Raw genomic sequence first — 13,685 nt, forward strand, 5'->3', positions numbered from 1 at the left:
TATTTAATATGAAGAAATTAAGTTTCTATTGTTGTCAACGTAACAGAAGTTGTGGTTAAGCCATTTATCTTAATTACACTGTGCATATGTTTGTCTAATTAGATATTTAGAAGCATACTATTCAGACATAAGCAGAGTGATTTTTTAAAGATATCAAATGCATTTCAACTATAAAGAGACATGCATAGAAGTGAGAAAGTGAAATATCAGTGATGGCAAAATTCTACTTAATTGAATTAAAAGCAATACTGAAATCAGTGCCATTTCCTGAAAATGTTTTGCCTTTAGAGGCTGTGTCTGCTTACAGACAGATATATCAGACTAGGACAGATGGTCTGGAGTCTGCCTCACTGATTGACAGATAGTAACTCGGAATAAGTGTATTGGTGACTTGGGAGTCTGGGGGTAGCCCAGCTCCTGTCCCAGAGGAAGTTTCCCTGGCATGAACAAATTTGCTGAGATTCATATTACACGTTTTGGTTTGAAAGGGTTTTATGTAAAAAGTTTGATTTGGTTTTGGGCCAGAAGTCAAACTTCAGAAAGCGTGCCCATAAAATTATCTTTTACTGCTGGCAAGCCATATAATTTTTGTAGCTGACAAAGGGAGAATTTCATGGTTCAGTCTAGTCACATTCACCAATACAGGAAAACAGTAGGGTGAATGGATGAGCTGCACTTCTTCTGAAATAAAGACCACCTCAGCAGCAGACTTTTAGTTTCTGACCTGGAAAGACTAGGAAATCACAGATGTTTTGTCTAGTATTACTATTCTATCAGTGCTGGTATCTGTCAATCTCTTGAATCAGCACCCACTCCATCACTCCCCATATGGCAATTTAAAATTGCAGAAGCATCAATTGCGGCCAAAATCCAAACCTAGAACTGTGATTTGGTGCAGTGTGTACTTACCAATAACAAACCAGACCACAACAAAAATGGTCACAAAAGCATCTAAGAAAACTTTCATTCTTGAAGTGTTAATAAGATATTCTAAAATTGTATGTTTTATTTCAGATCTCATAATCAATTAATAAATTATGTGATCTCAGCAGATACCTTCTGCTGTACAGTTCAGGTCACAAGCCATCTGAAAGATGTAAAAAACTTCACTAGCAAGCCCTTCTCCTGGCACAGCCAAAAAGAAAGAAAGCATGGAAAGCAAGCACAGAACACAAAAGAAAATTGTCAATCAAATTATTTCATGCTATTTGAAACAGTAAAGAGGTGCAGTAAAAATTTGTAAGAACAGCTGATAATTTGATAGTGCAATGTAGTCACAGCAGCTAATAAACTATCCAAAATGTATTTTTATTAACAAATACAAGTAGCAAGATACAGTCCTTGGACCCAGATCTACCATCAATCCACACACAAAGCTCCAGTAGGAGTTGTGCTTATGGAACAATTGCAAGATGAGGCCACTTGTCTTCAGTATCTTCACAAAAGGGCTAAGCATATAAATATGAACATTAAATGTCTAAACTATGCAGCATGCTTAGAAGAAAGATATTAAAAAATCAGAATGTAAACACACTATACACAGCACATAGTATTGAAACAAGGAAATCAAATGAAAAAAGTGTCTCTATCACACAGGTTCTCAAAGCATAGCTGGGGATCCCAAAGTGGGTCGTGGCCATTTTAATGGGATCACCAGGGTTGGCATTAGACCTGCCTGGCCCCACAACAGAAGCCAAAGCCTGAGCTTCTTTGCTTGGGGCCAAAGCTGAAGCCCAAGCCCACCACCAGGGACCAAAGGCCAAGAACTTCAGCTCAGGGTAGTGGGGCTCAGGCTCCAGCGCCCCTTCCTCCCCCCCCCCCCAGATGCTGAAGCCCTTAGTCTTGGGCTTAGCCTATCACCCCCTCCTGGGGCAATGGGTCTTGGGTCTCCTCACCAAGAGCAGCAGAGCAGGGCTTGGGTGAGCTCAAGCTTCACTTTTCCATCTTGGGATTGTGCAGAAAGGGGACACGGTGCAATGAAATTTTAAAACCCTGTTTTTAACCATATAGCATGTTCCAAAAGCAGAGGTCACAAGATCCTGCTTCATGAGACTTCCCAGCAAACACTATTGCTTTATTCAGCTGACACTGCCTTATAAAAGTCACCCACAAGCGTTCTTTCCAAGTCTACAGTCCCTTCTTTAGACATTTTTCTTGCTCTCTGTTAACCACTCCTGAAACCATTTCCCACTTAATCCTCTGAGACTCCTTCCTTTCATGGATCCTTTTTGTCTACTTGTGGCCAGTAGGGGTATGTCTACACTACAGCACTAATTCGAATTAACTTAATTCGAATTAGTTAATTCGAACTAAGCTAATTCGAACTAGTGCATCTAGACCTAAAAACTAATTTGAATTAGCGTTTTGCTAATTCGAACTAGCATGTCTACATTGAGTGGACCCTGAACTGAAGTTAAGGCTGGCCAGAAAAGGTGCCAGCAGGGCATCAGCTTAGGACTTAAGAGCATAGAGCTGCTGTCTCAGGCTAGCCAAGGGCTGTGTTTAAAGGGACCTGACTCCCAACCCGGACAGACAGTTCTCAGGATTCCCCGCTTGCTTGTCTACCTCAATGACGGACAGCAAAGCAGTCCTGGCTTGGAGTGCCCTGAGTGCCCACACTCGGCACATCACAGCACTCGGCCATCAGCCCGGCTGCACTTGCCACAGGCTGCCATCCAGGGGGATCAATCAGGAGGCTGTCAGGATCCAGGAGACCCTGCAAGAGCGCTTCGACCCCGAGGAGCCCGCAGAGCCACCCCAATCCTCCCCATCAGGGGCTCATACCCCATTCCTCCCTCACCTCCTTCCACTTACCCCTCCCTAGACCCCCTTCCTGATGTAAAAAATAAAGGACACGTGTGGTCAAAAATAGAAACTCTCTTTATTGAACAAAACTGGGGGGGGGGATTAACCTCTGGGGAGACTGGGAAAAGGAGGTGGGAGAGGGGAGGGAGAAACCTGGGAGGAGGGAACTGGAAGGGGGAAGCCAGGGGAAAAAGGAGGAGGGGAAGTATAAAACTATGGTACGCCATATCTTCAGTACTGTGTACAAGATGTGGTCTCCTCACCTCAAGAGAGATATTTTGGCCTTGGAAAGGGTTCAGAAAAGGGCAACTAAAATGATTAGGGGTTTGGAACAGGTCCCATATGAAGAGAGACTAAAAAGACTGGGACTTTTCAGCTTAGAAAAGAGGAGACTGAGGGGGGATATGATAGAGGTCTATAAAATCATGAGTGGTGTGGAGAGGGTGCATGAAGATAAGTTCTTCATTAGTTCCCATAATAGAAGGACTAGAGGACACCAAGTGAAATGAATGGGTAGCAGGCTTCAAACTAATAAAAGAAAGTTCTTCTTCACAAAGCAAACAGTCAACCTGTGGAAGAACTCCTTGCCACAGGAGGCTGTGAAGGCTAGAACTGTAACAGAGTTTAAAGAGAAGTCAGATAAAGTCATGGAGGTTGGGTCCATGGAGTGCTATTAGCCAGGAGGTAGGAACGGTGTCCCTGGCCTCTGTTTGTGGAAGGCTGGAGATGGATGGCACGAGACAAATGGCTTGGTCATTTTCTTTGGTCCATCCCCTCCGGGGTAGCTGGTGTTGGCCGCTGTCGGCAGACAGGCTACTGGGCTAGATGGACCTTTGGTCTGACCCAGTATGGCCGTTCTTATGTTCTTATGTTCTAAGCTCAGGGTCGGGGGTCTCACTGGACCACCTTGATTTTCATGCAAATCTGCTCCTGGGTACGCATGTGGCCTTTGGTGGCCAGGCTGGCAGCTATCCTGCCCTAGACGGCCACTTTCCTATGCCTAGTGCGGAGGTCGTGGACGTTGGAGGTTTGTATGTGTAGCGCCTATGAAAGTTATTTCAAACTAAATTTGTAGTGTAGACATACCCACAAACCGCTAGTTTGAACTTAATTCGAACTAGCAGAGAGCTTAATTCGAACTAGGTAAACCTCATTCTACAAGGACTAATGCCTAGTTCGAATTAAGGGCTGTGTAGCCACTTAATTCGAAGTAGTGGGAGGCTAGCCCTTCCCAGCTTGCAAAACGCTAATTCGAATTAGTTTTCAGGTCTAGATGCACTAGTTCGAATTAGCTTAGTTCGAATAAACTAATTTGAATTAAGTTAGTTCGAATTAGTGCTGTAGTTTAGAATACCCTAGGAGATTTCTTTTCCCATCCACTCTAACTCATCTGATCCTGTTGGCACATTGAGAGGATCAGCCTCATATCTCTACTTATATCCCACTCTCAGTCCAACTCTTCACTTACCTATTTCCCTCCACTGTTTACCCATGCGTGCCTGGAACAGCAGTGCCTTGCTTTTTCTCTCTGCTATGTGGTTACCAGCAGTGCAAACAGCTCCCTCTCACCCTTACATGGGTGGGTAGGCAGAAAACTTCTATACACCTTCCTTTGACTATTTTCATGCATTGACTTTATGCTAAGTTTGGTGCATCATCCTTGCAGATACCTTTGAAAATCCCAGTCCTAAAAATATGTAGGGTTCTGGTAGGTTGTGACATGACCAGCAACAGTGCATCATGGAATATTTCCAGAAGCGGGTTCTAGCAATCCCTGATTTTGAAAGACTTAAGAGGCAAAATACTCCCCAAACCACTAATTCCAGCACCTATAGACCCAATTTACTCTACTATCATAGTGTCGGCCCCCAGGGGCAGAAATTCAAACCCAAATCAGGTACAAACAGAAGTTGCTATAGTGCAAAATGCTTATTAGAAGCCATTCACATGGCTCCAAGAGTTGGAAGAACTTTAAAACTTTCCTCCCCTGGATGAGCACAGGGTTGGGTGTAAGAAAGCAACATGAACACAGCCTATTCTCTCCCACAAGAGAATTTATTCTTGGGTGCAGAAACCCTCACTAGCATGGAGAAGAGCAATTTTTTTAAATTGTATTCTTCCCTCCTTCCCAAAACTTCAGGAGTAATTCATTCCCACTTGGTTTGTATACAAAATATTTGCAAGTCATTGTTAAAGCTCTTATAACACAACATTGCAATATTATATTTTATATTCACAGGTAGAGAATTTCAATCGCGTGAAAGACGGTGAACTAGAGTAATACAAAAAGGATGCAAGGAATAATCCAAAAATCTCAGCTAGCACAATATTCACTCTTCTATATTAATAATGAATACCTTGAAGGCCTTCTTACCAGTAATGTCAAACCAGAGTGGTGTGCCAATAGGTTCAACAGCTATGACACCAATCATGTGAGCTACTGGATCACTTTCCATGACCGTAAAGGAAAAAAACGTTTCCTCAAAAGAAATGGGGTCTATGGATGGCATGGGTTTTGAAATCCATTCGATATGAAGCCGAGCAGTTGAGGATCTTTGTGGGCGACCATTATCCACAGCCTTTATCTATGGAATATAAAACAAAGACAACTCTTGTGCTAAAGCAATCATACATTTTCATTTGTATGCTTATAACAATTACAGCAATAAAGCCCAAACATGCTCATCACTAGCAAACAGATCTGAAGTAGTCTGAGTGCCTCCTGAAAGGTGCTATTTGCCATCAAACCCATGAAGAGGGTAGGAATTGAGTGCACTCAGCTCCTCACAGGTTATCATAATTTTCACTTTTATTCACTAGCTTTATTGAAGAAAGTGAAAGTTCAACTATTATTGTTTTCATTTCTGAAATATGTCACCATGAGCCTCCCTCTTGAAAAGAACAGGGCTTCTTGGATTCATGATCTTGATACAAGTGACACAGTTGAATTCAGAGTTTTAAAAACAATACTTCTGGTCCAGTATCAAGCATTGTCTGACACTTGTTAAATTGCAAACCCTGAATTACAAGTGATGAAAGCACAGACAAAAGAGCATTTTAATAGATTAATGGCCTATGGGAGCTTGACTCACTGTAAGAATATCATATTCTCCTGCTCCAGAAAACTTCTTTGATGATACCACTCCAGTTTTTGGTTCAATAAAGAATTTGCCATGTTCATCACCATCTTCAATGCTATAAGATATTTCTGCATTGGGGCCTTCATCTTTATCTGCAGCTATAACTCGATAAATAGGTTCTCTCTTGGTACTTCTCTCACGTTCTGGTTTTTCACGCTCTGGAAGCCTGATTTTGTAGAACTTTTGCAAAAACTGAGGTTTATTGTCATTTTCATCTAAGATTTTCACAACCACCCGGGTAATAGTTGATTTTGCAGGAATACCATTGTCCGTAATGGTTACCTATTTTTATAAGAAAAGATAATAAGGTTAGTCTTCAACTTCAGCATGGCCTTTTCAAGAATGTGCTAATGCATTTTTAATCCAATACTCTTCAAATATGTATTCTAACTATAGAATAATTCTAAAAAAAAAAAAAGTGTAGTCCTGTGGCACCTTAGAGACTAACAATACACTCATGCACACAGATATACACTTCCTCAGATTAGCAGAAGGCTCCATGACAAGTCCCAGCAACCCACAGCAAGCAGGGCTGGAGCTTGCAGCAGGGAGGCCAGTGGCAGCTGGGCCGGGCTGGCTGGCTGTTCGGGTGGGGGAAGATAGAGGCAGGGGCCTGGCTGAGGCAGTAGTGAGCCGGTAGGGTTTGGGGGCTTGTGGCAGGGGACCTCCCCAGTCCAGCAAATTCTCTCATTCGGGATCAGTCATGTCTTGAAGGTTCCTGATCAGGAAGGTCCAACCTGTAGTTGAAATTTTACTTAAGGAATGTTAGCAACAGCAAGTAAGTTTAATAAAGCCATTGTTTGAAAAAACATATTAAAGTAACAGCATTTTCTTAAAGATTTTATTTTGAAATTATTGTTCTGATTTCCCTATTCAAAAGATGTAACCTATAAGGAGCAAGAAAATGTGTAACTTTAAAATTTTGACAGGATTGTGCATTAAAAACAGTAACACTAAAACATAAAACAGCATTATTTAGTTTGAATTAAGGTTTAGTATTTTTTCAAAAAATACTAAGCACAGAACACATTTTCCAAACTTTAAGGAAATGGGAAAAGAAACTTTACTCTTACACTTTAAGCAATTGTTAGGGACACAAAAATAAGTGATCTTTCTCAACATTAATTCCAGGGCTGACTTGACATTATTGACCATAGTGAAGTACAAATAAATAACAAAAATGTGATATCAGTTTGAACTTACTTAGAAAGCAAAGAGGAAATCAATAGCTATGAAGTGTCAAAGAGCCAAATGTATAGATGAATTTAACACAATAAGATGAGCATTACAAATTTAACACAATCTTATAAAATGTGCAAATAGAGTGGTATTTGACCCAGATAAACAATTTCTTCCTCCGTCTGATCCTCTGTGACCTCTCTTTCCTTTGCCTCTCCTTTTTTCCTTTCTTGATTCTCTTTCTTTGCTTTCGTGTTCTATGTTTTTGCTTTACTCCATCATCTTGTTTTAAAAAGAAACACATAGGAATGCTTAAGGGCCACTAGTATGTAATCCCGGGAAACTGATAGCAGGGAATATGCTCACTGTATCAGAATGGATAGTGGATAATGATTTTTTTAAACTCAAACAAAACCCCAAAGTCTCTGCCAATAAGTTCGGAGGGGAGGTCCCCTACTTCACTTTAATTCTATATAGGATTCTGTGGAGGAGAACAAGTATTTCTGAGAGAGAAACTTCTTTTGGTAGAGAGTTTCAGCAATATGGATGAGGAATTGCTCTAGTTAAGATTACTGCCAATCATGTGGCATTTGGAGAATACTGGTGTGGAGTTCAGTAGGGGAGAATAAAGGGTTTTCTTCCAGATTCTTTCATAGGAGTTTGAATATGAAAGTGATGTAGGAGGCAAGGATATCATAAATATAAAATAGGATTATGGGAGAGGGAAACATCAGATAGGGATCTCAGTATGAAAGGAAAGCTAGGCCATTAACTTCACAGGGACATGATTTCACTTTGTCTATACATGAAGAGGTAATGATTGTTTGACTTCTGGGAAAGTATGGGGTTGGAAAAGTATGATTTGTAGCATAAATAATAAATCTAAGCAGTTACACATTAGCATTTCATCATTTATACATACATTAGACAAGTTTTGCCCAGGAGCCACTTCAAAAATTTTTGAAGTAGCCCCGGGCCACCCCGGAAGAGGAGGGGCCTGAACAGGAAGGGGTGGGGTTCCCCCACCCCCAGACCATGATTGGTCTCAGGATGGGGAAGCCCCTTTGCCCACCCTTCCCACTAGGCACCCATGCCCTGGAAGAAGCTTGGCACACTCCCCCACTCCCAGGCCAATCAGGGCCTGGGGAGCGCGAGAAGCCTCCTCATACCCTGAGAGGAACACAGGACACTTTGAAGTTCTGTGGGCTCCTCGCAGAGCCGGGGCACAGAGAAGGAAGCTTCACACAGCTCCCCCGCACCCAAGCTCTGATTGGCAAAACCTCCTCCACTCTCCCCTCACCCTACGAGCAGTGCGCGGTGCTTCAAAGCACCATGTGCTACTGGCAGGGCAGGAGAAGGCTTTGCGCATTCTCTCCCCCCCCCCCCCCAGGCTATTTGAGGCTTGGGGGCGGGGGAACACGCAAAGTCTTCTCCGCTCTGCCCCCTAATTGGCCTGGGGGCAGGGGAGCAGCAGGGCGTCCATGAGCCAGATCCACCTGCATTAGACAAAATAAATTGCAATTACTCACCCTCATGTCTAAATATATGGAAGCTTTCCTGTACTATTAAATACTATTCCTACTTTGAAGGTGAATGAAGGGAACTTTACACAGGCTTCTACAGTAAACCTAAAGCATGATGAATCATACTGGAAACAAGAGAATAGGAAATACCAGATTGTACAGAATAACTGGTCTGTTTAAAAAAAAAAAAAAGTGAAATATGATTTGAAAACTTATCAGTTGTATGTTTCTTAGGTGTTACAACTAAGTAAAACAATTATTTAAATAGAATTTTGTACTACACCTTTCTGATAAGAAAGGTAAAACAGAAATCAAATAGTAAAGGGCAACATGAAAACAGCCCAAATTAAATTAGCTATATTTAAAAGAAAAAACTGTTTAATGTTCATTTGTTAAATAGGGAAATGTTAGAAACAAACAGAATGGAGCACATTATTTATTACTATGAAACAAGAGTGCAATCAAGGATCAATTTTAATAGCACGCAAAGAATAAACCCACCAACCCATCTGGATATCTTTTCAATGCTCAATTAATTAGCCAGATGCATAGTGCATGACTCAAGCTGCACATATTGCCACTATTCTATGAATTTCTGGGTTTCTTTCCAACCTATTTTCAAAGTTATCAGCATAAAATTAACAAATATGCATTCAGATGTTTTGGCTTTCATTACAGAGTAATGGTTAATAATCTCCCCTTTTTTACTTTGCAGACTCTAATTTAAAGCTTTATTGATTAGGTCACAGTGGCCTAGAAAGAGAAAAGGAGAACTAAAGGAGTATTTATATCAATACCAGGAGACAACTAATAACCAAAACCAAAGAAGAATCAATCCTTATTATTACTGTTTGCATAGAGCACATTATAATAGTAATATTGATAACAATGCAAGGTAAAGTCCAAATATAGAATAGCATCCTGTTGTCTTGAAATTATGTCAGATCAAATTTGCTCAGTTTACAGATTATTTGTTATTATTTGTATTATGGTAGGAAGCAGGATTAGGGTCCCATTGCGCTAGACACTGTTTACATAGATAACGGAAAGATGATTCTTGTTACACAAAGCTTACAGTCTGTGTGGCAGGACATATCACAGATCATAGATGACTTTAGGGAACTCAGAAGCATGCAAAGAAGACTGCAAGCAATCTTCTCAGAGATCCTTCCTGACCTATGAGCAAAGGAAGACAGAAAGCTGAAGACACTGGAAGCCAGCCTCTGACTTGGTAAGTGCCTTGGGTTAGAGCAGGGTTTCCCAACCTATGGATTGGGACCCAAATATGGGTCGCCATTACATTTCAAAAAGGTCTCCCCACGTGTCTCTTAAGGAGCCATTCACACAATTTTTGACTTGCCCTGGGTCACTAAGTCTTCCTGAATTGTCAAAATGGGTCCCCATCTGGAAAAGGTTGGAAACCGCTGGGCTAGAGGCTTTTGTGAAAGACCTTCTGTGGAAAAAGGAGTTGCACAGTTGCAATGGCCTCCACCTCTTTGGGGGGGCAGGGCATTATACATAGGGACAGGCTGGCTAGAGTAATCAGCAAGGTTTTAAACTAAAAACAAGAGGTAGAAAAGATGGAGCTATGAGGAGTCAGCACAAAAATGAGATGTTGAGAACATTAATCAAAAAACCCAAATGATATTGAGAAGAAATTCTTTAGCTGTCTCTATACAAATGCCAGGAGCCTATGAAATAAAACACAAGGTACCAAAATTGCTCATTTATTAGCATAAATTTCAATCTAGTTGGTATTACTGAAATCTGGTGGAATGATTTGCGCGAATGGAATGTTAAAATTCAAGATTATAATCTGTTTACGAAGAACTAGATTGGCAAAAGCAGCACAGAAGACAGAAGGAAGGGAGTGGTACTCTGTCAGAAAAGGCGAAGTCACTGGCAACTCAGAATGACCTTGAACACTCATGAATCAATCAGTGTCACAAGCATAAAGCACAAGTATTAGCTGGTGTCTGCATCTGGATATCATTTCACATTTGGAAACATGATGACCTCCTCAAACACCTATCTAGAATGCGTAGGGGAGAAAAAAAATATGGGATCATGTGGAGGAGCTTCAATTTGAGTAACACATACTGGAGGCCTCAATACTAAAAATTCCTTGGAATATTATAGATGAAGGTTTCCTAATTCAGTAAAGTGTTGCATTTGACATGGGATTCTGTTAGTCCTCATATTGACAAAAAGGAACTGATCACAGAACTAAAAATTAATGTTAGCTCAGGTACAAATGATCATGACTTGATCACAGTTATAATATGTAAACCAAACAAAATCTAAACCAGTAATAGCTATGCTTGCTGCTTTATGATTTCCAATTTCACAAAGCTGAAAACAATTATAAAGTCAAATCAGCTGAGGAAGAATTTAATCAGAAAATTGTGAATGATAACTGGGACTTGTTTAAAGAAACATTACCAGATGCTCAACAAGCCACAACTGCACAACTGAGGAAGAAGGCCAAATAGGTTAAAATACCTCCTGGTTTAGAAGGGAAGTTAAAGTAGTTATGAATTTTTTTAAAATTATAATATATAACAAATGGAAGAAAGAGGAAGTTCTATGGATTGTGTAATACAGGTGGTCAGACAAGACGACTACAGAGGTCCCTTCTGGCCTTGAAACTGGCAATATACGACAAGAAATAAAAGATGCATACAACAAATCCTGGTGAAAGAAGGGAACAAATAACATTGACATGATTATAGTCATTGTAATAAGCAGTGGGAACAAACAACAGCTGCCTAACCAATTCCAACTGTTTTGTAGAGAATGCAGTATAAGTGGGGTTTAGGAAGTGATTTAAAGATGGATAATGCAAGGGCTTTGCAGATTTATATGGACAAAGATGATTTTTCCAATACTGTACTCCACGCTTGCAAATTCAGTCTGTGTTCTGCAAGCCAAGCTGTGTACCTTCCTGTTCATTGTTACTACTGTAGTAAAAGATTCTATAGCCCAAATTCTGCTCTATTGTTATAGCTGTGCAATCCCATTGTCTCCAGTGGTAATAAGGAAACTACATTGATGGCCGAGCATTTGGAATTGAATGGCTAAATTTAACCCTCAGCTTCATGGATGGTGGTGTGCACAACCAGCACACTGTGAAGCCCAATTCAGTGAGGTCTCTTGTGTTTTATGTAGAGTTTTCAAACTCTGGGTTGTGGCTTGTAAGGACAAGCCATTAGCTGGCTGTAAGATGCTTTGCTTACCTGCGCATCTGCAGATATGGGCAATAGCAGCTCCCATTGGTTGCAGAGTGCCATTCCTAGCCAACGGAAGCTATATATTCCTGAGAGGTGTAGGTAAACAAAGCATCTCGCAGCCGGCTGGCTTGCCCTTATAAGCTGCGATCAAAGTTGGAAAAACCCTAATGTAGCATATAGAGGATTACACATGCTATCAGGGAATACATTTACCAGTATGTCCAGCTTAGTTTATTTCTTACATTTTTTTCATAGGATCCTTTCAGACTTTTAGGATGTGTCTATACAGCATCTGAAACTCGAAATAAGATACGCAATTTGCACTACACAAATTGCATAGCTTATTTGGAGTTTATTTTGAAATAGTCTATATTGTAATTTGGTGCTCGCTACACAGCGTTCAAAAGACATGAGATATTTTGGGATATCTCTGGTATCCTAAAATAGCATTGCAGTGTAGACGTACCCTTAGTGTCCATCTAATGTTTGATTAAACCCAAGGTAGGTGATGCAACTAGGGATGTAAAATCCTATTTAAAAATGTTAACCGCGGCTGGGGAGTTGCTTTGGCTGGGAGCTGGCTAACTGGTTACCTCCGTAAAGTAATGCTTTCTAGGTAACCGTTTAACCCTTTATATTCCTAGATACACCACCATCGTAATTTTCCTACAATCCCTTTTGAGTTCCTGAAAGCTCAGGAACAAGTAGATGTCCAGTGAAGTATTAGATATACTGTAAATTTCAGTGTGAATATCAGTGCCTTCACTATAGCACTGTGAATACAAGACTGGTGTGGGAGCACTAGATAATCCAAGAATTTAATCAATAAGATAAAGTTTCAGACACCTTTTCCATTTACAAGAGACTCAAAAGAAATTAAAAAAAAAAACTTGGTGAAGACCAAGTTTGGGGACAAGTAAGAAACATAATATCCAAGCTGATGAAACTCTGGGATATCAACAAAGGTACTAACATAGTCAGTATGACTCATCTAACATATCACACAGGATTATCTCACAAGGATGTTTCTCTTAACAGAACCAAGAATCTTATTGGCAGATTCAGTGCTAGCCCACTACATTTTGGCACCCGAGGTGGGGAGCTCAAATGACACCCCCACACCCTCTTGCTTGGGCCAAAACTTTGAAAAGTCTCAATTCTGCCTTCTTCCTGTTCTACTCCTCTCATGGTACTGCAGAGAGAATACATATGCACCAGCAGCAGACACAATCTTCTACACTCTAGGTCCTAGTGGCACCCTCCCCCGCAGTCTGGCACCTGAGGCGGCCGCCTCAGTTCACCTCATGGTAAGGCCAGCCCTGCTTATTGGGCAGATGAAGAAAACTATGACCTATAACATGAAGAAAAATGAAACAGATACTATGATGTTTTTAGGTGAATGAGCTCTCAAACCTGCAGAGAGGTAGCCAAATTCGTTGTTTTTTTAGTTTTTCCAGTTACAGGCTAACAGTCTAGCAGCACCTTAAAGACTAACAAAACATGTAGATGGTATCATGAGCTTTCATGGGTACAGTACGCTTTTTCAGATAAAGTCTCTCAAACCTAGTTTGAACAAGATTATGGGTCAATATATGTGCTTATGCAGAGGTGCCTTCTTACTTCCCCGCAGAGGCTACTTATATTAGGGGATACAGTGTGGAAGAAGCAGAGATCAAATTCCTCCTCCGGATCAGGTAACTGGAGCTTTGACTCAATTCATGCAGACACACTGGTGACCATAGCCAAATTTTTTATTTTTTAAACAAAGGGTCAAGCAGCTCTATACTTCTACCTAATGCTAATTACAC

General features: G+C 40.8%; 1 protein-coding gene across 5 annotated transcripts in view; it reads right to left on the reverse strand.

The window, feature by feature from the left end:
• Positions 1-13,685, reverse strand: part of FAT1 (FAT atypical cadherin 1) — a 164,082-nt gene that overhangs the window by 67,100 nt on the left and 83,297 nt on the right. For all 5 annotated transcript variants that reach the window (XM_006128452.4, XM_006128448.2, XM_075930342.1 and 2 more), the window contains exons 5-6: positions 5,898-6,227; positions 5,180-5,390 (exon numbers count right to left, since the gene is read on the reverse strand). In XM_006128452.4, coding sequence (XP_006128514.2) covers positions 5,180-5,390; positions 5,898-6,227 — 541 coding nt within the window. The remainder of the gene's footprint in view (positions 1-5,179; positions 5,391-5,897; positions 6,228-13,685) is intronic.

Source organism: Pelodiscus sinensis, chromosome 5, assembly GCF_049634645.1.
Source record: "Pelodiscus sinensis isolate JC-2024 chromosome 5, ASM4963464v1, whole genome shotgun sequence".
NCBI classification, from domain to species: domain Eukaryota; kingdom Metazoa; phylum Chordata; order Testudines; family Trionychidae; genus Pelodiscus; species Pelodiscus sinensis.